This window comes from Panthera onca, chromosome F1 (genome assembly GCF_046562875.1).
Source record: "Panthera onca isolate mPanOnc1 chromosome F1, mPanOnc1 haplotype 2, whole genome shotgun sequence".
NCBI lineage: Eukaryota > Metazoa > Chordata > Mammalia > Carnivora > Felidae > Panthera > Panthera onca.
The window spans coordinates 17,741,507-17,767,573 of record NC_138355.1 but is presented as its reverse complement, the minus strand read 5'-3'; the positions used below and the strand labels follow the sequence as shown (position 1 = coordinate 17,767,573).

The window sequence follows — 26,067 nt, the reverse complement described above, 5'->3', positions numbered from 1 at the left end:
AAATAAACTAAAAATGGATGAAAGACCTAAATGTAAGACAGAAAGCCATCAAAATTCTCGAGGAGAAAGCAGGCAAAAACCTCCTTGATCTTGGCCGCGGCGACTTCTTACTCAACATGTCTCCAGAGGCAAGGGAAACAAAAGCAAAAATGAACTATTGGGACCTCATCAAAATAAAAAGCTTCTGCACAGTGAAGGAAACAATCAGCAAAACTAAAAGGCAACTGACAGAATGGGAGAAGATATTTGCAAACGACATATCAGATAGAGGGTTAGTATCCAAAATCTATAAAGAACTTATCAAACTCAACACCCAAAAAAACAAATAATACAGGGAAGAAATGGGCAAAAGACACGAATAGACACTTCTCCAAAGAAGACATCCAGATGGCCGACACATGAAAAAATGCTCAACATCACTCATCATCAGGGAAATACAAATCAAAACCACAATGAGATACCACCTCACCCCTGTCAGAATGTCTAACATTAACAACTCAGCCAACAAACAGATGTCGGCGAGGATGCGGAGAAAGAGGATCTCCTTTGCATTGCTGGTGGGAATGCACACTGATGCAGCCACTCTGGAAAACAGTATGGAGGTTCCTCAAAACATTAAAAATAGAACTACAACCCAGCAATTGCACTACTAGGTATTTATCCAAGGGATACAGGTGTGCTATTTCGAAGGGACACGTGCACCCCCATGTTTATAGCAGCACTATCAACAATAGCTAAAGTATGGAAAGAGCCCAAATGTCCATCGATGGATGAATGGATAAAGAAGATGTGGTGTATATATATATACAATGGAGTATTACTCGGCAATCAAAAATAATGAAATCTTGCCATTTACAACTACGTGGATGGAACTGGAGGGTATTATGGTAAGTGAAATTAGAGAAAGACAAAAATCATATGACTTCACTCATATGAGGACTTTAAGAGACAAAACAGATGAACATAAGGGAAGGGAAACAAAAATAATATAAAAATGGAGGGGGATGAAACGTAAGAGACTCTTAAATATGGAGAACAGAGGGTTGCTGGAGGGGTTGTGGGAGGGAGGATGGGCTAAATGGGTAAGGGGCATTAAGGAATCTACTATTGAAATCATATGCTAACTAATGTGGATGTAAATTAAAAAAATAAAATTATAAAAAACATTTTAAAAAGGGGAGAATAATAAAAATCACAAATGCTTATGTTTGCTCAGATTTATCTACTTTATATATGTTAACAATTGGCATTTGGTGGGTTTTAATACATGCTTTATTAAAAAATGTAACACTCTGGGGCGCCTGGGTGGCGCAGTCGGTTAAGCGTCCGACTTCAGCCAGGTCACGATCTCGCGGCCCGTGAGTTCGAGCCCCGCGTCAGGCTCTGGGCTGATGGCTCGGAGCCTGGAGCCTGTTTCCGATTCTGTGTCTCCCTCTCTCTCTGCCCCTCCCCCGTTCATGCTCTGTCTCTCTCTGTCCCAAAAATAAATTAAAAAAAAAAAAAAAATGTAACACTCGGTAGTCTAGGGTGTATGACTTTACAGTCATCACACAAGTGATTGTACTTTAGAGTACATCACACAAGTGATGAACTCTGTTGGAAACAATCTAAAGATTAATTTTGAAAGTAACCTATTAAGTGGGGTATGATGCAGTGGTCATGAATACATGTTCCCGTAAGATATTTTTTAATGTCTTAATGTTATACAAACGGATACTTGTGGGTTGGGATAAAATTTAGCAACAGTATGAACACATCACTTGAAAAGCTCTTAGTGCCCACTTTGGTAGCCCATACACTAAAACTGGAATGATTCAGAGAAAATAAGCACAAGGAAGACATGCAAAGTCATAAAGCCATCTGTATTTACTTAAAAGAACCTAAATAGGGGCACTTGGGTGGCTCAGTCAGTTAAGTGTCCAACTCTTGACTTTAAGGCTCAGGTCATGATCTTGCGGTTTGTGGGTTTGAGCCCCGTGTTGGGCTCTGCCCTGGCAGTGCACAGCCTGCTTGGGATTCTCTCTCTCACACCCTCTGTCTCTGCCCTTCCCCTGCTTATGCTCTTTGTCTCTCAAAAATAAAATAAACTTTAATTAAAAAAAAAAAAAAAAAAACCTAAACAGACAATACAACCAAATGAACCTTGACTGGACCTTGGACCAAAAAAACAAAAGTGTCCACAGAAGACAACTGGAAAAATCTGACTACAGACTGTGTATTAGATTCTGGAATTATTAACTTTCTTAGGCATGATACTAGTATTGTGGCTACCTAGCTGAATGTCCTTATTGTTAGGAAACACATGCTTAAGCATTTAGGGGTGAAGGGTCGTAGTGTCCCGACTTTCAAATGGTTCACCCAAAATAATGTTTTGTGCATGGCTGTGTATGCAAATAGACACACACACAGACACACGCACAGAAAAAACAAACTAAAAATGTTAACTGCTAGATCTGGGTAAATGTTAACTGCTGGATATTCAACTTTTCTATGGATTTTAAAATTTTCAAATTAAAAAGCTGGGGAAAAGCATGAGGTTTTTAATAAATTTGTTCTATGAAATGCAGATTCATTCATTCATTCCTTTTTAAGTAGGCTCCATACCCAGCGTGGAGCCCAATGGAAGGCTTGAACTCAAGACCCTGAGATCCAGAATTGGACACTTGACTGAGCCACTCAGGCACCCCCTATGAAAATACAGATTTTAGAAAAGCAGTATTTCTAAATTGACATGTTACTTCATATACTGCAATCTTACGTAGGTTTGTCCAAGTAGGTTAACAAATAGATCTACTTCATATTCATGTATGTAAGCTTATATATTCAAACTGAGAACACCTCTTAAACTGGAAAACCATTAAGTGGGAAAATAAGACAAGAGCTGAAAAGGATGCTGTTGCAAAGCAAACAATCCTTGGTGGGGAAAGGCAGTGGTGGGGCGGGGGTGGGGGTGGGTGTAGTGGCAGAGAGTAGAGAACCGCTGTTTTCCCATACAAGACTTACAAAAAACTAATTCCTCAAATTGTATGTATGTGTAACACAGTGTTTTTAAAAATCCAGTTAAAGGAACCGCTTTACTTGGCATCTTTGCTCTTAAAATCCCCCAGTTTCCTTTCATTGTATGCTGTTTTAATGCCTAATGTTACAAGAAATAAAATAGAATGAGGTTGACTCTCAACGACCTCTGAGAGCATATTATGTATACACTGCTTCTTACCAGGTGCAAATCTACAAATGGCAAGAACTTTTTTTTCTCCTCATGTGGGCCTAACCTCAGAGAGGAAAAATAAACCCCAAATTGTAAAATGTGGGAACAACGAAAAATTAATCGTCCTCAAGATGGCACCTGGTAAGAGGAAAACACAGACATGTATTCCCCTGAATAAAGATCAAAACTGTCCTTTTTGTGTTTCAAATGGTGAAATTTTGATTGTACAGGGAACAAAATGTTTATGTGTAAGTTCAGTCAGTTTAGAGTTGCCTTAAATGTGATCAATTATGTAATGGGATGTTGGCGTATTTAGTTTTCAAAGCGGCAAAACTTCAATCTGTGTTCAGAGTGAATACATTTGTAAGTTCTCCTTCAAAGAACAGAAGAGCCAGTAATTAATAAAGACAAGTGTTCGGATTTATTTGGAAATTCACAGTTTCTAATGGCACTACAGCTCTGTAGTTACATATTGAAAGTCATCTTTCCACAACACTGGGTGCTGACACGGATGTGGAACTTCCCGCCCTCGCTCCGCTCCCCTCTGGACCTCTTTTCAGTGAGTTTCTATACAATCAGGCCCTCTTGCTCTGAATGGCTAATTGTACAGACTGGAAAAAAATTTAAATCATCTAAAACATACTGTTAACCTAAAAGCAGCAACTTAAACAAACAAAAAAGGCTTTAAATAGGTCACATTACAAACAATACCCCCAGAAAGGTATTAGACAGATTTAAAAACAGTTATTACTAAAAGTGCTCAATAAGTTATAACTTAAATCTTACAACACAAAATGGTCAATTCGCTCCCTTTCAAAAAGAAACTTTCCACTTTCACTCATTACTGTACAAACACACACTAAGAAATCATTTTCTTCAAATACAGTCGCTGCCAATTATTTTTAAAGAAAAAAAAGACAAAATGAAGACAGACACATTGACATCGCACATGTATACCTCTGCACATCTGTAGCCAATACAAAGCAAACATCAAGGAATAATAATCCCTTTAGACTTGACCAATTAGACAAGGTCTGACAAACTCACTAACTGGTTCCGGGTATATGGACATAGGCAGTGATTATATCACATGAGACCTGGGCTCATTTGACAAACCTTCAAATGTTCCATCTGCAGTAACAGGAAACACTGACCAGAAAGTCTGGAGGATTAGTGCTTATTGTGAATGTTTAAAATGTAATGTAGCTAAAGAAATCCTTTACAAATGGTTAAATGTGTCTAAAAGGTGAATTTATAAAAAATTTATTTGCAAATACCAGTCACTTGCAAGAAAAGATCTTGTAGGCTTTTTTCTCATTTAGTAACTAGAGAAAAACTAGTGTGAATAAGTTAAATGAAAATACCAGTATCGCCATTTACCGAAAAGAGTAAGACTTAAAAATTCCAGCAATTTTTTTGTTTCCAGTGAGTTTGCTAAACAGAAGTCTAGTCGGCAAGTCTGTAGGACTTTACACTGTCTGACCCACATTACTGAACTTCAGGCACAGATCACCTTAAAGCCTTGTAGTGTTTGCAGCTTCAAAAAACTAACAAAGTTATAAAAGAAATCAAACGACAGAAAAAGTTCTCCCTCCTCTTCCAGTGGCGTTATAAATAGACGAAAGGCACATAAATATGGGAAGGTGCAAGAAATAGGAACAAAGCTAAAGGAAGAGGTTTAGGCTTTCATTCCTATCCCACCCAAAGGAACTGGGCTTCCAAATTATGTTTGTCCCAGTAATTAATCTGTGAAAAAACATCTTTATAAAATGTCTACCATTGTCCCTGTAGGAAGTGATCAGCCTTGTAAAACTGCAGCTCATTAACCAAGATTGACACAATCCCACCTACTGTTTTAAAAAGGCAGAAACCATAATTTCGGAATACTTTTCCCATTAATATTTTCTCCCTCCCGCAAACCCTTCAAATACCACAGACTGTTCTTCAAAGAACAACAAAAAAAAGTCTCCAGTATGAAAAGTTCTCTTCATTTTAGATATGTCCCGAGACTGCTGTGACACCAAATGTTCCCACGGTGATCTCTTTGTTTCCTTTGATTATGTCATGCAGGCTCGGCAATGATCCTGACTTAGTCTGTATTAGAGTTTTTATCAGTTTTCCTTGGTCTTGGACTTTAGATCGCCTTCGTTTTAAAGCCCTCTTCTCAGTTTTTGTCTTTTGGGACTGTCCATTGCACAGACTTGTGCAAGCTGAAATGCCACAAAAATAAGACTCTTCAGACTGTGATGATGTTTCTGAGCTTCCTTCAGATGGAGGGCCCTTATAAGAAGAGTGATAAACTTCGCCCATATTAGAAAAGTCTCTCTGGTTCATAAAGGGCTTCCTTCCTCTTAGGTCTCCATTGGCTACCGGGTGCAGTGGGTCTGCCGGCTTTATGGTTTCAATTTTTTCAGTTTTGTACTTGCAGCGTTTTTTCTAGAACACAAATTTTTAAAAAGGGTAGTTATTAGACTTCCAATAGTTAACCTCTCAAAACACCTAGAGAGCTGAACTAATGGAGGAAAGTGCCAGCTCCCAGTGAAAAGTGAAACAGCATTATGAACAGCGTGACGCCCTGTTATGTTCTGCATAGATACCACCATCACCTTCTCATTTTGTAAATATACTCAGTCAAAACTCTTTTGGGGTGCCGGAGTGGCTTAGTCAGTTGAGCGTCCGACTTCGGTTCAGGTCATGAGCTCACGGTCTGTGAGCTCGAGCTCTGCACTGGGCTCGCTGCTGTCACCCTGTCATGCTTCAGATTTTCTGTCCCCCTCTTTCTCTGCTCCTCCCCCACTAGCACACACTCGCGCAGGCTCTCAAAAACTAAACACAACATTAAAAAAAAAAAAAACCCTCTTAGCTGCCACCTCTGACAATAGATTTAGGGGGTGATAACTAACAGCTGTGTACCTACTAAGCACCAGGTACCACACAAGTTGCTTTCAGGTGTATCTTCCTTACCAACCCTGAGAAGGGGGCACTTTATCCCTGGTTACTAAATGAGAAAACCAAGGTCCACAGGTTTGGTTCTCTGCTCAAGTTACAACACAGCAAGTGGCCAGGTTGGGATTGAATCCTGGGTTTATTTGTCTCTCAAGTCCAAGTTCTTTCACCTAGAGACCATCACCTCTAATCAAAAAGAGTACAACTTACTTTGAGAGGCAAAACAGAAAAAATCATAGTATTATTTTGAGTTTTGCTACTCATTTAATGGATCATTCCAAGACGACAAAATCTCCGAGTTTCAGTTTTCTCACATAACTTGCTTTCTCACATAAACTTGCTTCACAGAAAAGCAAACCTTTTCTGTAAAGGGCCAGGCAGTAAGTATTTTAGGCTTTGTATTTCACATACTGTCTCTCTTGCATATTCTTTTTTTATTTTACAACCCTTTAAAGATGGCTCCAGGCCCATACAAAACAGGCCACAGGCCAGATACAGCTTGTGAGTCATAGTTTGCTGACCTTTGTGACATTTATTTGTGTTATTACTATAACTGAAAATAAACAGTAGAATTTAAGGACCAGTTATATCAAACCTTTCAAGCTATTTCCTCGTCTAGTACCAAGTAATACAATATACTTAAAAAGGATCAAAATATTACCTTTTTTTCTGGAGAGAACTTGAGGGGTTCTACGATGTACAAATCATTTGGGTCTACTATAAGAAAAAATTTTAAAAAAAGATTTAAAATGTAGATTATGCATGATAAACACTATAAAATATTATATATTATCCTTTAGTGATTACTTTCCTAACAGATCCAATGAATTTATAATTATACCAGATTAAGCATATATTTATGCATTTTAAATTAGTGAAAAGTAACAAGGTGGGAGATGGTACCATTCTTATTTTGGGCTTGACTGGTCACCTTCAAATAACTTCCCTAAGTTTCTAACTGACAGACAGCTAGCTATCAGCCAACACAATAAGGATCCTTCCCTGGGCCCAGCCCTAACCTCTTACCTGATGAGAAGTATAACATCACCAGGTAAGCTAATAACAAACCTACAGATCATTTGAGTATTTCCCTAAAAGACTAAACTACACTGTGTCACAAATGTGGGTTAATCATGTACAACAAGCAGTTGTGACCAGGTATGAAAGCCAGTTAAAAGAGCATACACACAAAAAACAGATTTAAGACGCTTTTTCCACTTATATTTTACTGTGACTGAAACTATGAACTCCAAAATCTAAAAATAGCTTAAGCATGCAATATAAATTATAAGCAATAATGAATACATAATTATAATTATAATAATGAATATAATCATAAACAATAATGAATAAATACTTCTGGCAAGGTGAGTAAATTAGAAATATTCATTTTAGGTTTCTAAGATTTCATTACTTTAAGCACATTCAAGACAGCTGTATACCATTCTGACACTGACAAGATACACATCTTGACAAGACATGTGACTGACAAGATAAATGAGATTTCAGACTCATTCATCCCATTAAAAGTAAACAATGTATGGTCTGACAGAGCCAGAAGTTTGTAAGTTGCAAAATTCCCTATAAAACTTCATATACTGCAAATTAACTAATGACACGATTCAACCAATTCGTTTTTTTACATTATGTCTTAGAAATCTGTTGACAAAGTCATCAAATACATAAAAGTATCAAAACATATAAACTATATCAAATGCATAAAAATATACCAAAAGTATAAAGACATTCCTCTTTAGTCATTTCTATCAGATTACTAATCTTACTCAAGTCAATTTTTTTAAAAAAATGACACCTACTTCTAGAAATGGTTGTTAACTGTTACTCAGATCACCTTCTCTGCTCAATGCAGCTAAAATATGGATTTTAAAAAACAAAAATCACTAAAAGCTCTGAAGAGCGGCCAAGATCAAGTAGGTAATCTCCATCCCAAATGTGAATGAAAAATAGGAATCCCGATAGTCAAGTGGAACACAAAAGTCACTTCTGTCCTGACGGCATTTGCCAATGCAAGAGTATGTGAACTTCAGGTCTAATGGTATCAAGGTAATGAATCAGAAATCAAACCTTAGGGCCCACCCAAAGTAACAGTCTAGTAAGATACCCTGACTCTCCTCACAGTAAGCTGGGCCTCTAAAGAACTATATACCCTCAGAGAAAGAATTAACCCATGCGATGCAGGGACCACCTGGTGGTCCAAGTAACCTCATGGCATAAACATAAAGTATTGTGAATGTAAAGCAAACATAAATTCTCTCTGGAATAAAGACCTACCTTTTAGCTCTCAAATTATCCCTACAAATAATTTTTCAAAGAGAAGGACCAACACAAAGCACAGAAAGACACTAAGCACCTGAGCAAGAGGCTGCAGAGACAATTAATGAACAGACTCACAAAGATTTAAGATATTAGAATTATCAAACACAGACCACAAAGGCAGTTATACTTACTATGTTTAAATAAAAAACAAGCTTGAAAATATCTGCAGGAAACACAAAAGGGACCTAGATGTTTAAAAAAATACTAAAAGAATTCCTAGAAATGGAAAATGTAATAACTGAAATTAAAACCTCAATGGAAGAATTTAACAGCAGACTACAGATAGCTGAAGAATGTGTAGCCTGGAAAAGAGATCAGAAGAAATCATCCAAATATAGCACAGAATGGCAAAAAGAACAGAGTTTAGGAGACAAGGGGGATAAACTGAGAAGGATTTAATTAAATGGAGACTCTAAAAGAGAATGAGGTAGAGGTAATATTTTGGGGGGAAGTGGTTAAGAATTTTCCAGTATTGGGGTGTCTGGGTGGCTCAGCTGGTTAAGCTTCTAACTCAATTTCAGCTCAGGTCATGACCTCACAGTGGTGAGATTGAGCCCTTTGTTGGGCTCAATGTGCTGGGCATGGAGCCTGCTTAAGATTCTCTCTCCCCACTGCCCCCCGCCCCCGCCGCCAACTCGCACACAAGCACAGGAGCATACTCTCTCTCAAAAAACAACAATAACAACAATTTTCCCACTATTGATAAAAGATACTAAATGAGAGATTCAAAGAACTGAAGAACTAAGAAATCAGTGTATCTGTGGATAAATGTAAATGAACGCTAGTGTAAAAAATAATAATTGTATACCAAGCAAAACAAATAGAATTTAAATACACAAAACAGTAACATATATATCAAGCTGGGGATAAAAGATCTTTGTATTATCCAAGAAAAGGTAAAAGAACGGGTTAACTGCAGACTTCGATGAGTACTTGTAAATTCTAAGGTACCAGAAAATGTTAAAAATAATGCACAACCTCTATTCTACTGATAGCAAAAAAGAACGTCCTTCTTCTCCAACAAAAAGTTTCAAGGAGAGGGAGGAATAATAAAAAGTCACTAGAGAAAAGATACATGAATACCTTTATGCTAATAAATTTTAACATTTAGACGAAATGGAAAAGTTCATGGAAATTTTTAATTTAAATTGACAAAAAAAGTCAGGTTCCTATAACCTGAATTAAAAGCCTTTTACAAAGAAGATTCTGGACTGGACCTATGTGACTAATAATTCAAAAAAGAAATAATTATAATTTTAAACTCTTCCTGAGAAAATAAGAGAGCACTGGCCATCTGGTTTTATAATATAAGCTTTATACACAACAAAACCCAACAGTCTGAGAAATAAAAAATTATATACTAATCTTATTCATGAACAATAGACAGCAAAATTCCTAAGTAGTATCAAACAGAATTACATGAAATTAACAATACAGACACAAAAAACACACATGTAAATAACATATCATGCCAACTTGTATTTATTAAGAATGTAATAAGAGTATGACTCCAGAAAATCAATTAGTATAATTAATTTTAATAAGAGATTAGAAACGATCATCTTAAAAGAAGCTGAAAAAGTATTTGGTAAAATTAAACAGAGATTCATGGGGGAGAGGAACTATCAGCAAACTAAGAAAAGAGAGAGGGAGGTGCCTGGGTGCCTCAGTTCATTAAGCCTCTGCCGCTTGATATCAGCTCAGGTCATGGTCTCAGAGTTTCGTGGGATCGAGCCCCACGTCAGACTCTACGCTGACAGCAGAGCCTGCTTGGGATTCTCTCTCTGCCTCTCTCTCTGCCCCTCCCCAACTTGTGCTCGCGCTCTCTCTCTCTCTCTAAAATAAACTTTAAAAAAAACAGGAGAGAGGAACTTCCTTAGATGATAGGTATCTACAAAACACCTATGACACACATAATCCTTAACACTAAGAGTTTTCCCTTTAAGAATGGGAACAAGACAAAGGTGCCTACCAACCACTTCTATTCAACATTTTAAAAATGCCAGCCACTGCAGTTAGGGAAACAAAGGAAATAAAAACTATACGGATTGGAAAGGAAGAAACAAAATTCTCTTTAGTCTCAAAAGGTGTGCCTGTATTCACAGAAGTTGCCACTCTGTCATAACAACAAGTATAAGACTGAACAAACTGAAAAATAACTCTTCTTAGATACTTCAGAGAAATGAGGTCACAAGGAAAACTACTGTCACAAAACCTGGAGATAGGCAGATACAGACAATCACAAATTGCCTGGGCAGAAACCTCTGTGGGAACAGTGCCCAGGTAGGAAAACCTGAACTACAATTGATAAATTGCTGGATGTTCAGTGTGGATATATCTGTAAGTTAAGAAGTCCCAGGGGGGATGGCACCTGGGTGACTCAATTGGCCAAGCTTCTGACTTTGGCTCAGGTCATGATTTCTCAGTCTGTGAGTTCGAGCCCACATCAGGCTCTCTGATGTCAGCTTGGAGCCTGGCGCCTGCTTCGTATTCTGTGTCTCCCTCTCTCTCTGTTCCTCCCCTGCTTGTACTCTCTCTCTCTCTCTCTCTCTCTCAAAAATAAAGATTAAAAAAAAAAATTAAAAAAAAAGAAAGTCCAAGGGGGACTCCAAGAGGGGAGCCCTAACAGTTTTGTGAGGTTTTTAATTTTTTAATGTTTATTTATTTTTGAAAGCGAGCCAAACAGAACACGAGTGGGGCAGAAAAGGAGACACAGAACCTGAAGTAGGCTCCAGGCTCCGAGCTGTCAGCACACAGCCCAACATAGGGCCAGAACTCATGAACTGTGAGATCATGACCTGAGCCAAAGTCGGACACTTAACCGACTGAGCCACCCAGGCACCCCATCTGTTTTTCTTAACAAGGTCTGACTTTAGGAGATCTATTTCAGTAGAGTCGCACCTACTGGTGTTTTATTGGAGCCTAACCTGCCTAAGGGAAAGGGGAAGGCTGAGAAGCACTGGTGAAGTTTACAGTCAGGAACAAAAGCTCACCAAAAGCCTGAGGCCTAATCATAGGACTACAGAATGCTTCCTTTACCACCACACCTCACCACTATGTTATATCCCACCTTTCAACAAATAATTACACGGCATTTTAAAAATAAATAAACAAAATTAATAACTCAGGCAACAACAGATGTTGGCGAGGATGCGGAGAAAGAGGATTTCTTTTGCGCTGCTGGTGGGAATTTTTGCACTGCTGGTGGGAATGCAAACTGGTGCGGCGGCTCTGGAAAACAGCATGGAGGGTCCTCAAAAAATTAAAAATAAAACCACCCTACGACCCAGCAATTGCACTACTAGGTACTTATCCAAAGGATACAAGTGTGCTATTTCAAAGGAACACATGCACCCAAACGTTTATAGCAGCACTACTGACAATAACCAAAGTGTGTTAAGAGCCCAAATGTCCATCAACTGATGAATGGATAAAGAACATGTGGTGTATACATACAATAGAATAATACTTGGCAATCAAAAAAGAATGAAATCTTGCCATTTGCAACAATATGGATGGAACTAGAGTGTATTATGCTAAGCAAAATTAGTTGGAGAAAGGCAAATACCATATGACTTTGCTCCTATGTGGAATTTAAGATACACAACAGATGAACACAGGAGAAGAGAAGGAAAAATAAGATAAAAACAGAGAGGGAGGCAAACCATAAGAGACTCTTAAATACACAGAACAAACTAAGGGTTACTGGAGGGGTGTTGGGTGGGGGGATGGGCTAAATGGACGATGGGCATTAAGGAGGCCACTTGCTGGGATGAGCACTGGATGTCACATGTAAGTGACGAATCACTGAATTCTACTCCTGAAACCAACACTACACTGTATATTAACTAACTTGAATTTAAATAAAATCCTGGAAAAAGAAACCACACACACAAACACAAAAAGCAAAGAAAAAAAAGACAGAAAAAAAACCCTAGAATTGAATATCCAAAAAGTGCAGGACAACTACAAAATGTGTAACATGTGTGTAATGAGAATACCAGAAGGACAAGAATAAGAGAAAGGAAAAGAAAGATCTGAAGTAATAAAGAATGAGAATTTCCCCCAAATTAATGCCAGACACCAAAACACAGATCTAGGAAGCTCAGACAATACAAGGCAGAAAAAATGCCAAAACACTACACCTAGGCATATCACATACAAACTTCAAAAAAATCAAAGATACAGAAAAACTCCTGAAAAGTCAGAAGAAAAACACACCTCACTAGAAGAGCAAAGACAAGTTACATCTGATTTTTCCTCAGAAATCATGCAAGAGAGTGGAACGAAATATTTAAAGTATTGAGAGAAAAAACAAACCAATCTAGAATTCTATATCCTATGAAATTATCCTTCACAAGTGAGGGAGGAATGCCTTCTCAGACAAGCAAAAAATTGAGGGAATTTGTTGCAATAAACCTGCCTTGCAAAAAAATGTTAAAATTAGTTCTTCAGAAAGTTAGAGAACAATATAGGTCAGAAACTGCTATCTACATAAAGAAAGGAAGAGCTTCAAAGATGGAATACTTAAAGGTAAAAATCAACCTTTTTCTTAATCTTAATTGATCTAACAGATAACAGTTTGTTCAAAACAGTAATAGCAAAAATGTACTTGAATATGCTTATGTATATATATGCTTCCATGGAAGTGAAATGAATGACAGCAAGGGATGGATGGGAGAAATTACAAATATTTTGACAAAAAAAGAAAAAGAGAAAAAAAATATTTTGTTATTATAAAATAGTTGTACTACCCATGAAGTGGTATAGTGTTATTTGAAAGTAGACTTGAATGAGTTGTAAATGTATATTGCAAACTCTAAGGCAACCACTAGGAAAAGTAATAGAACCGAGAAAATATGGGATTATGTACAATGCTGAATTAAAAGCATAAAAGGCAGAGAAAGTACGAAAGACAAAATTGGTGGGGGGGCGCCTGGGTGGCTCAGTTTAAGCATCCGACTTTGGCTCAGGTCATGGTCTCACGGTTTGTGAGTTCGAGCCCCACACTGGGCTCTGTGCTGACAGCTCAAAGCCCGGAGCCTGCTTCGGATTCTGTGTATCTCTCTCTCTTTGCTCCTCCCTGCTCATGCTATCTCTCTCTCTCAAAAATAAACATTTTTTTAAAAATTCAGAAAGACAAAATTGGAACAAAGAATAAGGACAACAAATAATAAACATGGTAAATATTAATCCAACTATATCAACAATCACTTTAAACATCAACAGTCTAAATACACCAATTTAAAGACAAAGATTGTAAGAGCTGATCAAAACACAAGATGCAACTATATGTTGTTTTCAAGAACCTGGTTTAGTTTTTTAAAACATTTATATACAGTGTTATATAAGTTTCAGGTGTACAGTATAATGATTCAACAATTGAATACATTACTCCGTGTTCATCAGGTATACTCTTTATCCTCTTTACCTATTATACTCATCCCCCATACCCATCTTCCCTCTGACAACCACCAGTTTGTTCTGTATATTTAAGAGTCTCTTTTTTCTGTTTCTTAAATTCCACATGAGTAAAATCATAGGCATTTGTCTTTCTCTGTCTGATTTATTTCACTTAGCATCATATTCTTCAGGTCCATTCAGGTTGTTGCAAATGGCAAGATCTCATGCTTTCTTACAGCTGAGTAACATTCCATGTATATATATACATATATATATATATATATATATATGTATATATATACTCCACATCTTTATTCATTCATCTATGGATAGACACAGGTTTTTTCCCATATCTTGGCAACTGTAAATAATGCTGCAATAAACATAAGGATGCATATATCTTTTCAAATTAGTGTTTTCATTTTCTTTGAGTAAATATCCAGTAGTGGAATTACTGGATCATATGGTAATTGTTTTTAATTTTTTGAGGAACCTTCATACTGTTTCCACAGTGGTTACACCAGTTTGCATTCCCACCAACAGTGCATGAGGGTTCCTTTTTCTCCATATCCTTGCCAGCACTTGTTGTTTCTTGTGCTTTTGATTTTAGTCATTCTGACAGGTATGAGGCAGTTATCTCATTATGGTTTTGATTTGTGTTTCTCTGATGATTAGTGATGTTGAACATTTTTTCATGTGTTTGTTGGCTATCTGTAGGTCTTCTATGGGAAAATGTCTATTCAAGTTCGCTGCCCAATTTTAATTGCATTATTTGGGTTTCATGGTGTTGAGTTGTATAAAATCTTTATATATTTTGCAAATTAATGATCACTTGGAAATATCTTCTCACATTCAGTAGGTTGCCTTATCATTTTGTTCATGGTTTTCTTTGCTGTACAATAGCTTTTTATTTTGGTGTAGTCCCAATACTTTAATTTTGCTTTTGTTTCCCTTGCCTATCTAGACTATCTATCTAGAAAAATGTTTCTATGGCCAATGTCAAAGAAATTACTGCCTATGTTCTTTTAAAATATATTTTTTAGGAGTTTTATGGTTTCAGATCTCACATTCTAGAACTTTATTTTCAGTTTATTTTTGTGGATGGTGTAAGAAAGTAGTCCACCTCCATTCTTCTGCATGTAGTTGTCTGGTTTTCCTAGCACCATTTGTTGAAAAGACTGTCTTTTCCCCACGGTATATTCTTGCCTCCTTTGTCATATATTAACTGACCATATAGGTATGGATTTATTTCTGGGCTCTCTACTCTGTTCCATTGACATGTGTCTATTTTTGTGCCATAACTATACTGTTTTGATTACTATGGCTTTGTGGTATATCTTGAAATCTGGGATTGTGATACTTCCAGCTTTGTTCCTCTTTTTCAAGATTGCTTTAGCTATTTCGGATCCTTGTGGTTCCATACAAATGTTAGTATTATTTGTTCCAGTTCTGTGAAAATTGTTGTTGGTATTTTGATAGGGATTGCATTAAATCTATAGATTGATTTGGGTAGTATGGACATTTTTACAATATTGGTTCTTCCAACCCATGAGCATGGAATATCTTTCCATTTGTTTGTGCCATCTTCAATTTCTTTCATCAGTGTTTTATAGTTTTCAGAGTACAGGTCTTTTAGCTCCTTGGTTCAGTTTATTCTTATGTATTTTATTATTTTTGGTGCAATTGTAAATGGGATTATTTTCACAAGAAACCCATTTTAAATATAAAGGTATAGATTAAAAGTATAGGGATAAAGAAAGATATACCATGCTAACACAAATAAAAAAAAAGCAGACTTAGGTATATTAATTTCAGACCGAGCAGATTTCAGAAAAAGGTAATTATCAGGGATAAAGACCAGCATTTCATAATGATAAAGAGATTAATATTGCAAGAGGATATAGGTAGAGGCTTTAATACCTATCTATCAGAAATGGACAGATCCAGGGAAAATAAGTAAGCACACAGCTAATCTCAATAATACCAAAATCTATTGTATTTCTACATACCAGCAATAAACACACACACACACACACACACACACACACACACACACACACGATAGCATTTACCAGCATCAAAAAATACTCTAGGAATAAAGCTCCCAAAAGTTTGACCTTTTTAGAGTAAACAGAGATAATGCTTATATCCTTCCCAAACTGATATTCAGTTACTGTAATCTCAATTAAATTTTGTTTGTGATGAAACATTTAATAGATAATTCTGAATTTATATGAAAACATAAACAGTCAATAATGGCCAAGAAACCCAAAATAAATGAATATATTTATATAAAATTTTACATTGGAATTCCTACCGAAGGTCACATACAAAAAAATCAATTCTAAGTAGATTAAAGAACTAAAAATAAAAACTGAAGTAAACATTTAAAAGAAAATTATAACAGTATCATCCATAAACCTGGAGAAAAAAATTCTGTTTAATAGGAGATAAAAAGCACTAACCACCATTTTTTGAGGAATGGGGGGCAAAACCCATATATTTGATTACATTGAAATCAAGAGGAGCTTCTCTTATTTAAAAGACTCCAATTACAAGACAAATCTCACAGTGAAATAAAATATCTGCAACATATTTAACCAACCAATGAGTATGATTACAACCTTAAAAATTATAAACCAGTACAAAAGAGATAAACAATCTAACAGAAGAACAGGCAAAAAACTTACAGTTGTCCAGGAAAGCCAAATGACTAAAAGGCATAAGTAAAGTTGTTCAACTTCATTAGTAATCAGGCAAATGCAAATTATAACTGTGATAAGATTAACGAACACTTTACAACCTGGGAATCCGGTGTTTGTTGGCAAGAATGTAGAATAATGGAAATTCTCAAGGCACTAGTAGAAGCATACTCTGTTATGACCACTTTGGAAAAGTCTACCATTATCTGTTCACTTGCAGATAAACATGACCTACAACCCAGCAGTGTTAAATATAAGTAATATTCCTAGAGAAACTCATACAACTATGTTCCAGTATACAAAGGAATGTTTACAGCAGCATTACCTATAATAGCCCCAACTGTAAGTAGCAGTAGAATGGATAAATACACTGTGAACTGGTCAGTTACTGAAATACTATACAATATTGAAATGGGATGCAATCATGTATATGAATCTCCTTCTCTCTGCCCCTCCCCCACTTGTGTTTTCTCTCTCCCTCCCTCCCTCAAAATAAAGAATAAAAAAAAAAACATTAGAATTAATAAATGGATTTAGCAAAGTTGCAGGATACAAAATCAACACAAAAATCAGCTGTATTTCTATACTTTAATGATGAACAATCCAAAAAGGAAATTAAGAAAACAATTCCATTGATAAAAGTATCAAAAAGAATAAACTACTTAGGAATAAGCCTAAGAATGTGTAAGAAAAGTACAAAATATTGATGGAAGAAATTAAGGAAGATACAAACAAATGAGAAGACATCTCACGTTCATGACTGGAACACTTAATACTGTCCATACTAAACAAACTACCAAAATAATCTACAGATTCAGCCTAATCCCCACCAAAATCCCAACAATATTTTTTTGTTGTTGAAATAGAAAAATACATCCTAAAATTTATATTGAATCTCAAGGAACCTCAGATAGAAAAAGCCATTTTGAAAAAGATGAATGGAGTTTGAGGGCTCACGCCCCTGATTTCAAAATGTGTTACAAAGCTACAGTCAAAACGGTGTGGCACTAAGAGAGATAAGTAGACCAATGGAATAAAGAACGCAGAAATAAACTCTTACACATATGGTCAAATAATCTTCAACAAAAGTAACAAGACCAGTCAATGGGGGAAAAAACAGTTTCTTCAACAAATGGTACTGGGAAAACTGGATACTGACATGCAAAAGAATGAAGTTGGACCTTACCTTACACAATATATAAAAGTTAACTGAAAATGGATTAAAGATCTAAGGTGTAAAATTATAAACTTCCTATAAGAAAACACAGGGGAAACTTCATGACACAAGACTTGGCAATGATTTCTTGGATATGACATCTAAAGTATAGGCAACAAAAGCAGAAATAGACAAATGAGACCTCGTCAAACTTAAAAACATTTGTCCATCAAAGAACAAAATCGAGAGAGAAAAAATGATCCAAGGAATGGGAAAATACATTTGCAAATCATGTATCTCATAAGGGATTAATATCCAGAATATATAAAGAAATTAACAAAAAATCCAAATAGAAGGAAAAATAAAATAAAAACAGAGAGGGAGGCAAACCTAAGAGACTCTTTTTTTTTTCTTAAAGTTTATTTATTTTTGAGAGAGAGAGAGAGAGAGAGAGAGAGAGCAAGCTGGGGTGGGGCAGAGAGAGGGAGACACAGAATCTGAAGCAGGCTCCAGACTCTGAGCTGTCAGCCCAGAGCCCAACACAGGGATCGAACCCATGAACTGTGAGATCATGACCTGAGACGAAATCGGCCACTTAACCGACTGAGCCACACAGGTGCCCCTAGACTCTTAAATACAGAGAACAAACTGAGGCTTGCTGGAGGGGAGGTGGGATGGGCTAAATGGGCGATGGGCATTAAGGAGGGCACTTGCTGGGATAAGCACTGGGTGTTACACATAAGTGATGAATCACTAAATTCTGTTTCTGAAACCATGATTACACTATATGTTAACTAACTTGGATTTAAATAAAGTTAAAAAAGAAAAATATCAAATAAAAAAGTTTTTTAACTGGGCAAAGGATAGTTCTCCAAAGATGATTTACAAATGTCCACCAAGCACATGAAAAGACGCTCAACATTTCTATCTGAGAAATGCAAATGAAAACCACAATGAGAATTCACCACACCCATTAGGATGACTACTATCCAAAAAACAAAAACAAACAAACAAACAAAAACAAGTGTTGGTGAGGATGTGGAGAAAATTGTAACCCTCGTATACTGCTAGAGGGATTGTATAATAGGCAGCCACTATAGAAAACAGTGGAAAGTTCCCTCAAAAAATAAAACTACCAGGGCACCTGGATGGCTCAGTCAATTAAGTGTCTGACTTCAGCTCAAGTCACGATCTCACGGTTGTGAGTTCGAGCCCCGAGTCAGGCTCTGTGCTGACGGCTCCGAGCCTGGAGCCTGTTTCCGATTCTGTGTCTCCATCTCTCTCTGCCCCTCCCCTACTTGTGCTCTCTGTTTTCCTCTCTTAAAAATAAGCATTGAAATAAATATTTTTAATAAAAAATAAAAAAAATAAAACTACCAGATGATATAGCAATCCAATGTCTGAGTATACATACAGAAGAACTGAAAGCAAGGTCTTAAAGAGATATTTGCACACTCATGTTCGTATCAGCAATATTCACAATAGCCAAGAGCTGGAAACAATCTAAATGCCTATCAACAGATGAAATAAACAAATTGTGGTGTATCTGAAAACAGAATATTACTGAGTTTTAGGAAGGAAGGAAATTTGGTCGCATGTACGTGGATGAACCCAGAGGACATGATGTTCAGTGAAAAAAACCAGTCACAGAAAAACAAATACTTCATGATTAATATATTTCCATGAGGTACATAAAGTAATAAAATTCATCCGGCACCCTAAGTTCTCCATCTTAATCTGGGTATTGTCATACAGGTGTGTTCATTTGGTTTATGAAAATTCATCAAGCTTTGGCTAACAGACACATGAAAACATGTTCAACAGCACTCATCATCAGGGAAATACAAATCAACACCACAATGAAATACCACCTCCCCCCTGTCAGAATGGCTAAAATTAACAATTCAGGCAACAACAGATGTTGGTGAGCATGCGGAGAAAGAGGAACGCTTTTGCACCGCTGGTGGGAACGCAAGCTGGTGCAGCTACTCTGGAAAAGTGTGGAGGTTCCTCAAAAAATTAAAAATAGAACTACCCTACAATCCAGCAATTACACTACTAGGTATTTATCCAAAGGATACAGGTGTGCTGTTTCAAAGGGGCACATGCACCCTAATGTTTATAGCAGTGCTATGGACAATAGCCATATGGAAAGAGCCCAAATGTCCATTGACTGATGAATGGATAAAGAAGATGTGGTATATATACACAATGGAGTATTACTCGGCAATCAAAAAGAATGAAATCTTGCCATTTGGAACTACGTGGATGGAACTAGACTGTATTATGCTAAACAAAATTAATCAGAGAAAGACAAGTATCACATGACTTCACTCATACGGAATTTAAGATACAAAACAGATGAACGTAAGGGAAAGGAAGCAAAAATAATATAAAAACTGGGAGGGGGACAAAACATAAGAGACTCTTAAATACAGAGAATAAACTGAGGGTTGCTGAAGGGGTTTTTGGTGGGGGATGGGCTAAATGGGCAAGAGGCATTAAGGAAGGCATTTGGGATGAGCACTGGGTATTATATATAGGAGATGAATCACTGGATTATACTCCGGAAATCATTATTGCGCTATATGCTAACTAACTTGGATGTAAATTTTAAAAAAATAAAGTAAAATAATTTAAAAAAAAGAAAATTCACCAAGCTTTACATGTAATTACATTTTCTTACATGTAACACTTCAATAAAAAATTTCAGTTATAGGGGTGCCTGGGTGGTTCAGTCAGTTAAGTGTCTGACTCTTGATCTCGGCTCAGGTCATGATCTCATGGGTTTGTGAGTTCAAGGCCAACATTGGGCTGCACACGGTCAGTGCAGAGCCTGCTTAGGATTCTCTCCCTCTCCCTGTGTCCCTCCCCTGCTTGCACACACACACACACACTCTCTCTCTCTCTGTCTCTCAGAATAAGTAAATAAACTTAAAAATAAATTAAAAATTTTTTTTCAGTTATAGTAAAAAATCAGCCAACAGAAGAAAAAGAGAAAAAGGCAGGAAGAAAGAAGAGGTTTACTAATCGTAAGTAAGCACATATGTAATGGGTTAAATCAGTAAAGCTTTGTGATAACAGTAAAACCAGTGATGCTCAGCAATGATCACTCAAATGAGTTAGTCAGCTGAAACATGCTGCTGCATACTAAGTCCTAAAGAAAGGGGAGCCAATAATTAAGAAAGCATTCCTAACTGAAATATATAATTAATTTGGCTATTTTAATACTGCTATAAATATGTCTCTTAATAACTACTAATTACAAAAAATAAGTACAAATTACAAAAGAACGGATACAGAAAAACAGCCACTCAGTACATATTCATTCATTTGAATTTAAGTATTGAGTGTCAGACAATGGAACGCTATTATAGACCCTGGCCTATAAATAAGAGGTAGACTAGATTTTTTTTCAGAAAGTGCCTCATGGTCCTAAACTAGAGACAAAAGGGGTCCTACCTGTACAAGAAGAGGAGGCAGATAAGCACAGGATGCTATGGGAGCACATTCAGGTTTTCCAAATCTGTTGAACTTTCTCAAACATCTCTTTCTAAAAAGAAATACTTCTAAACAGGAGCAGGTGCAAATAAAGCTACCAATGGCTAATTAACCTAAGCCCCCCTTCCCCACCCTCTAGGCTTTTAGGAATAAAGATATATATATATATATAAAGTGTGAAAATGATAAGGCAGCTTTGACACAGCACAAACACAAAGGTTACTTGTACCCACTATTCTGTTGCAGATGGTTTCGAACACAACACTGACATTATACTTATGCCAGAAGTAAACCACATTCATGTGTATGTATACGTATTACACAAAAATCTACCTTCTTTGCCAGTTAACTGTAGAGACTTGGATCTGATGAGTGGGAATGAGGTTCTCCTTTTCAAATTCATATCATCATAGGAAGAGAAACACCTAAAACATGAAGAAAAACCAACACTGAGAACAGGGTAAACTACATATAATTTACTTTGCGGTTGGGGCTTGATGGAAGCTATTGAGAATTAAACACGCCCCAGAATGCTGATCTCTAGTGTAACACTCCAGTTATTGTTTATTATGTGTAAAAAAAAAAAAAACAACAAACTTTAAAGGTCATTCTCTAAAAGGTGCTATATTAAAATATCTATTATCCTCTCCCTTTGAATTCCACATTCGAGCATCCTTTACAACCAAAACATTTCAAGGGTATGCACTTCCTATTAGTGTTTTCTCTTTAATCCGGGCTACAGAACCTTCCAGGTACAGGACCATCTCTCTAGTTCCAATGATGTTTTAACACTGCAGTTGTAAGACAATCATATGGGGGAAAAATTATCTCAGTATTCCTTTATTCTGTCAAATTTCTCAAAAATGTAAAAAACACAGTAAAAAATGTGAAATAAGATGCTGATATTACCTTTTAGGGCTTGGATATTGATTACTTTTAGGAAGTTTTGAAATATAATCTCCATCAAATTGAGAGGGGTTTCGACAGCGCTGCATACAAAGCATCAGTCCCAAGACAACACAGAGAACCAAAGATATGACAAGATAGCTCTGTCGATCTGAAACCTGATGGAAAAGGATTTAATAATTATTACATAGTTTATATATTAAATATTATATTAGCATTAAATTTTGTTATATTATTATTATAGTATAAAAATTATACTAGGAAAAAATATAGTGGGATATAAAAATCAAAAGACAAATCATTTTTAACATTTTTAAAATGTATTTCCAAATGATAAAACGTAGGGCATGTTCTTAGAAAACGTACTACTGTGAGGCAATGTCTTTTTCTTCTTTTTCCCCCCCCAATTCTTTGAACGTTTTCAAACCTAAGGAAAACTTTAAAAATTAGCACAATGAACATATTCATGCCTTTCACTTTATGTTCACCAAAGTTAACATTTTGCCACATCTGCTGTGTCTTTCCATCTGTACTATTTCCTCAGGGAGGGAAAAAAAAATCTTGCTCCTGCCCAGTCTTTGCCGTCTTACAATACTGAACCAGCAATCACCCAGTTATTTAAGCCAAAAACGTGGGGATCATCCTTAGTTGCTCATCCCACACATCCAATCTTTCAGTAAGGCTTGTCATTCTCTTAAATATTTCCTGAACACAACTTCACACTGTTATCCACTTCTAACAGCTCAGTCCAAACCAACATCACCTCACTCAGGTTACTGAAACTGCATCCTAACTGGTTTCCTCCTCACTTCTGCTCTTGCTGTTCCCCAAGAGGCAATTCTCCACAGGACAACAAATGGGGAGCTTCTCAAAGTGTTGTCAGTGAGACGACCCATGTCACTTCTTAATTCTTTCCAATGACTTGCAATGATCAGAATAAAATTTAAACTCTACATTGCCTACTAAGGCCTACATGACTGGATCCCTGACCCTCCTTCCCCTCATTCACTCCGCTCCAACCATGCCAACTTTCTTTCTACCCTCAGACACATTACACTATTTCTTTCTTTTTTTAATTTTAGTTTATTTTTTTGAGAGAGAGAGACTGATTAGGGGAGGAACAGAGAGAGAGGCAGAGAGGATCTCACACAGGCTTTGCACTGTCAATACAGAGCCCAAAGCAGGGCTTGAACCCACGAACCATGAGATCATGACCTGAGTCGAAATCAAGAGTCAGACACTTGATCAACGGCGTCACATTACACTATTTCTAATCGTGGGTCCTTTGCCCTAGTTCTGCTAGTAACAGGTTTGTTCGGACCCTAGGCCCATGTGGCTGCTAAGTCTTCTTGAGTACTCAAGTTCTAACACCACCGCCTCAGATAAATAAGCCTTCCAAAATCACTCTAGCTAAAGGAGCAACCCTTACCATGCCACTCCACACACACACATTTCATTTCTATCCTACTGTCCCTAACATGTATTTACTATATATATATTCTCTCTCTCCCCCAGGAGAGAGGCACTTATGTGGCCAGGGACTACTCACTGCTGTATGCCCCGAGGACTACATAGCTCACACTTCATATACACTGGATGTTCAATAAATACTTAATAATTCAACAAAATTTTTGCTTTGTTAAGCAACTGAAGAAGACTTTTTGAGCTGAAAATGAAGTATCGGTGGTCTGAAAAAGGCCTAACAGAATTGACTTATAACCGTATTTTAGGTAAGACCTAAACTATGAATGCCTTGTTTTCCAAAAGATTATCATTATTAATATATAAACTTTAAAATGCCACATCCTGGGGGCCCCTGGGTGGCTCAGTCGGTTAAGCATCCAACTTTAGCTCAGGTCATGATCTTGAGGTTCGTGGGTTTGAGCCCCATGTCGGGCTCTGTGCTGACAGCTCAGAGCCTGGAGCCTGCTTCGGATTCTGGGTCTCCTTCTCTCTCTGCCCCACCTGTGCTTGTACTCTCTCTCTCAAAATAAATATTAAAAAAAAATTTTTATAAAATGCCACATTCTGGTGTTGTGAACAAGTTCTCTATAAATGACAATTTTGTTTGGTTAAAGATCTTAGACACTACATTCTTAAGAATCTTGTCTTTATGACAACCTCTACATATGCAGTTTGTCTTACAACACCAGCAATAACAATTACCTCACGTTGTAATTCTGCTACTGTTGTCGATAGGTTTGAAACAAGCTGTGTCATGTTGGTCAATTGTGCCTGTAGTAACTGGATGGCTTCAGTTTGCCGCTGATCCTATGATAAAGAAAGAAATAAGTATTATTTTTGAGTGTGTGCAAGTCTCATCTGTACTTTAAATATGCTGTAAATTCAAGTAAAAACACCTGGAAAAATTACTAAGTTCCTCAAGAATTAAAAAAAAAACATATTAATAGCAAGCTCTTAATGAATGAATATGGTAAAGTGTAACCAGAAATTTAAAAAAAAAAAACAAAACAAAAAAAGAATCTGAGACTGTCGAACCCTCCTTCCCCTCTCCCTCCAAGAAATCATGTTGCCATTTACCGCTACCATGTAGAATACTGTCTAATAGAAGTTAATAAAATACTTTTCAAGTTAATTTGGGCTCCATATGTATAAACCAGCATATACTCAGCTATATGCAAAACATTTTGTCAAATACGTGTTTTTCAACCAAAGCACAAAAACATGTTGAAAATTTTTTGAAAAATGTTTTTGTATATAAAGCAGGCTCACAGCAAGCTTTTAAAAGTTCTATTTTATTGCACATTAGGATGGAACTTAGGATGTCACATAATCAAAAAGCCACAACTGATGAGCTAGTCAATGCTAAACTAATCCCCAATGAAAATAAATCAATCAAAACACCTATCTTTCCAGCTTAGATAATCAACAAACATGTCTTTATTTAAAATATCATTTGCATGTATATTTTAGGGAAATATGCATCATACTCATGGTCAGGAACCTATATTAGGGACACTGTACTGAAAATTTCAAGTTACTAATGAATTTGGGGAAGAGGAAAACAGGACAGAAAGTAAAAGAAATCTAACACTCTGTAGGATGCTGTATGAAATAGCCATATAACCATTTATCATTCCAGAGTAAGTTTCTCGAATTTAGATTTAAATAAATTTTTCGAGGCACCTGGGTGGCTCAGTCAGTTAAGCATCTGACTTCGGTTCAGGTCATGATCTCACAGCTCGTGGGTTCGCGCCCTCCGTTGGGCTCTGTGCTGACACCTCAGAGCCCGGAACCTGCTTCGGATTCTGTGTCTCCCTCTCTCTCTGCCCCTCCCCTGCTTGTGCTCTGTCTCTGTCTCTCTCTCAAAAAAATAAAACAATAAAAAATTAGATTTAAATAAATTTTAAATCTCAACTGCGTTGGGGGGCGGTGGGGGTTTCTTGGGGGAGATGGATGTATAAAACTGCAACAAAAAGTTTCACTTCTCTTACTGTGATACACTGATACTTTCTATCCTACTTCCATCTTCTTAAGATGCTAAAGGTAATTCATTAAACTGTATCTTCTGACTCACATTTGACAAATACTGATAAATTCCTGACAGTTACAAACATTTAAAGAAAAAAAAACTTTGAAATTTAGTAAGTTGATTAACACTTCTCATCAAGACTGATCTTTAATACTGTTAATAATACACAAATTATTTACAAGTATTTAAATAAGTCTTTGAGACATAAGGCACAGATATTATATATATTGTAAAGAGAAAATACAGATGGGAAATCATTTCAACCATTAAAATCAATGAACAACTAAATAAATACTGTGTTCATGGGTCAGAAGACAGTATGTTAAGATGTCGATTCTCCAAACTGATCTATAAATTCCAACAAAATCCCAGTTAAAATGTAAACATGTTGTTTTTGTAGAAATTGACAAGCTGA

At 36.6% G+C, this 26,067-nt stretch overlaps 1 protein-coding gene and 1 long non-coding RNA gene across 8 annotated transcripts in view; one reads left to right on the top strand and one right to left on the bottom strand.

Annotated features, from left to right (window-relative positions):
- Positions 1 to 3,606: 3,606 nt before the first annotated feature.
- The window catches only part of SUCO (SUN domain containing ossification factor), a 91,580-nt gene continuing 69,119 nt past the window's right edge, over positions 3,607 to 26,067 (bottom strand). For 4 of the 5 annotated variants that reach the window (XM_078440897.2, XM_060643538.3, XM_060643537.3 and 1 more), the window contains 5 exons: positions 24,326 to 24,430; positions 22,163 to 22,317; positions 21,587 to 21,678; positions 6,816 to 6,871; positions 3,607 to 5,644 (listed from right to left, as the gene is read on the bottom strand). In XM_078440897.2, the coding sequence (XP_078297023.1) occupies positions 5,201 to 5,644; positions 6,816 to 6,871; positions 21,587 to 21,678; positions 22,163 to 22,317; positions 24,326 to 24,430 (852 nt within the window). In that variant the 3' untranslated portion in view covers positions 3,607 to 5,200. Of the gene's footprint in view, positions 5,645 to 6,815; positions 6,872 to 21,214; positions 21,306 to 21,586; positions 21,679 to 22,162; positions 22,318 to 24,325; positions 24,431 to 26,067 lie in introns of all 5 variants that reach the window. The other variant, XR_009613408.3, reaches the window with a different exon arrangement.
- LOC132686043 (uncharacterized) overlaps positions 10,710 to 26,067 on the top strand; it is a 43,684-nt gene continuing 28,326 nt past the window's right edge. Inside the window, exons 1-3 of one of the 3 annotated variants that reach the window (XR_009613410.1) lie at positions 10,710 to 10,774; positions 20,716 to 20,784; positions 23,675 to 23,852. This is a non-coding gene — a long non-coding RNA (uncharacterized LOC132686043). Of the gene's footprint in view, positions 10,775 to 20,715; positions 20,785 to 21,499; positions 21,559 to 23,674; positions 23,853 to 26,067 lie in introns of those variants that run through there. The other 2 variants (XR_009613409.1, XR_009613411.3) reach the window with 2 other exon arrangements.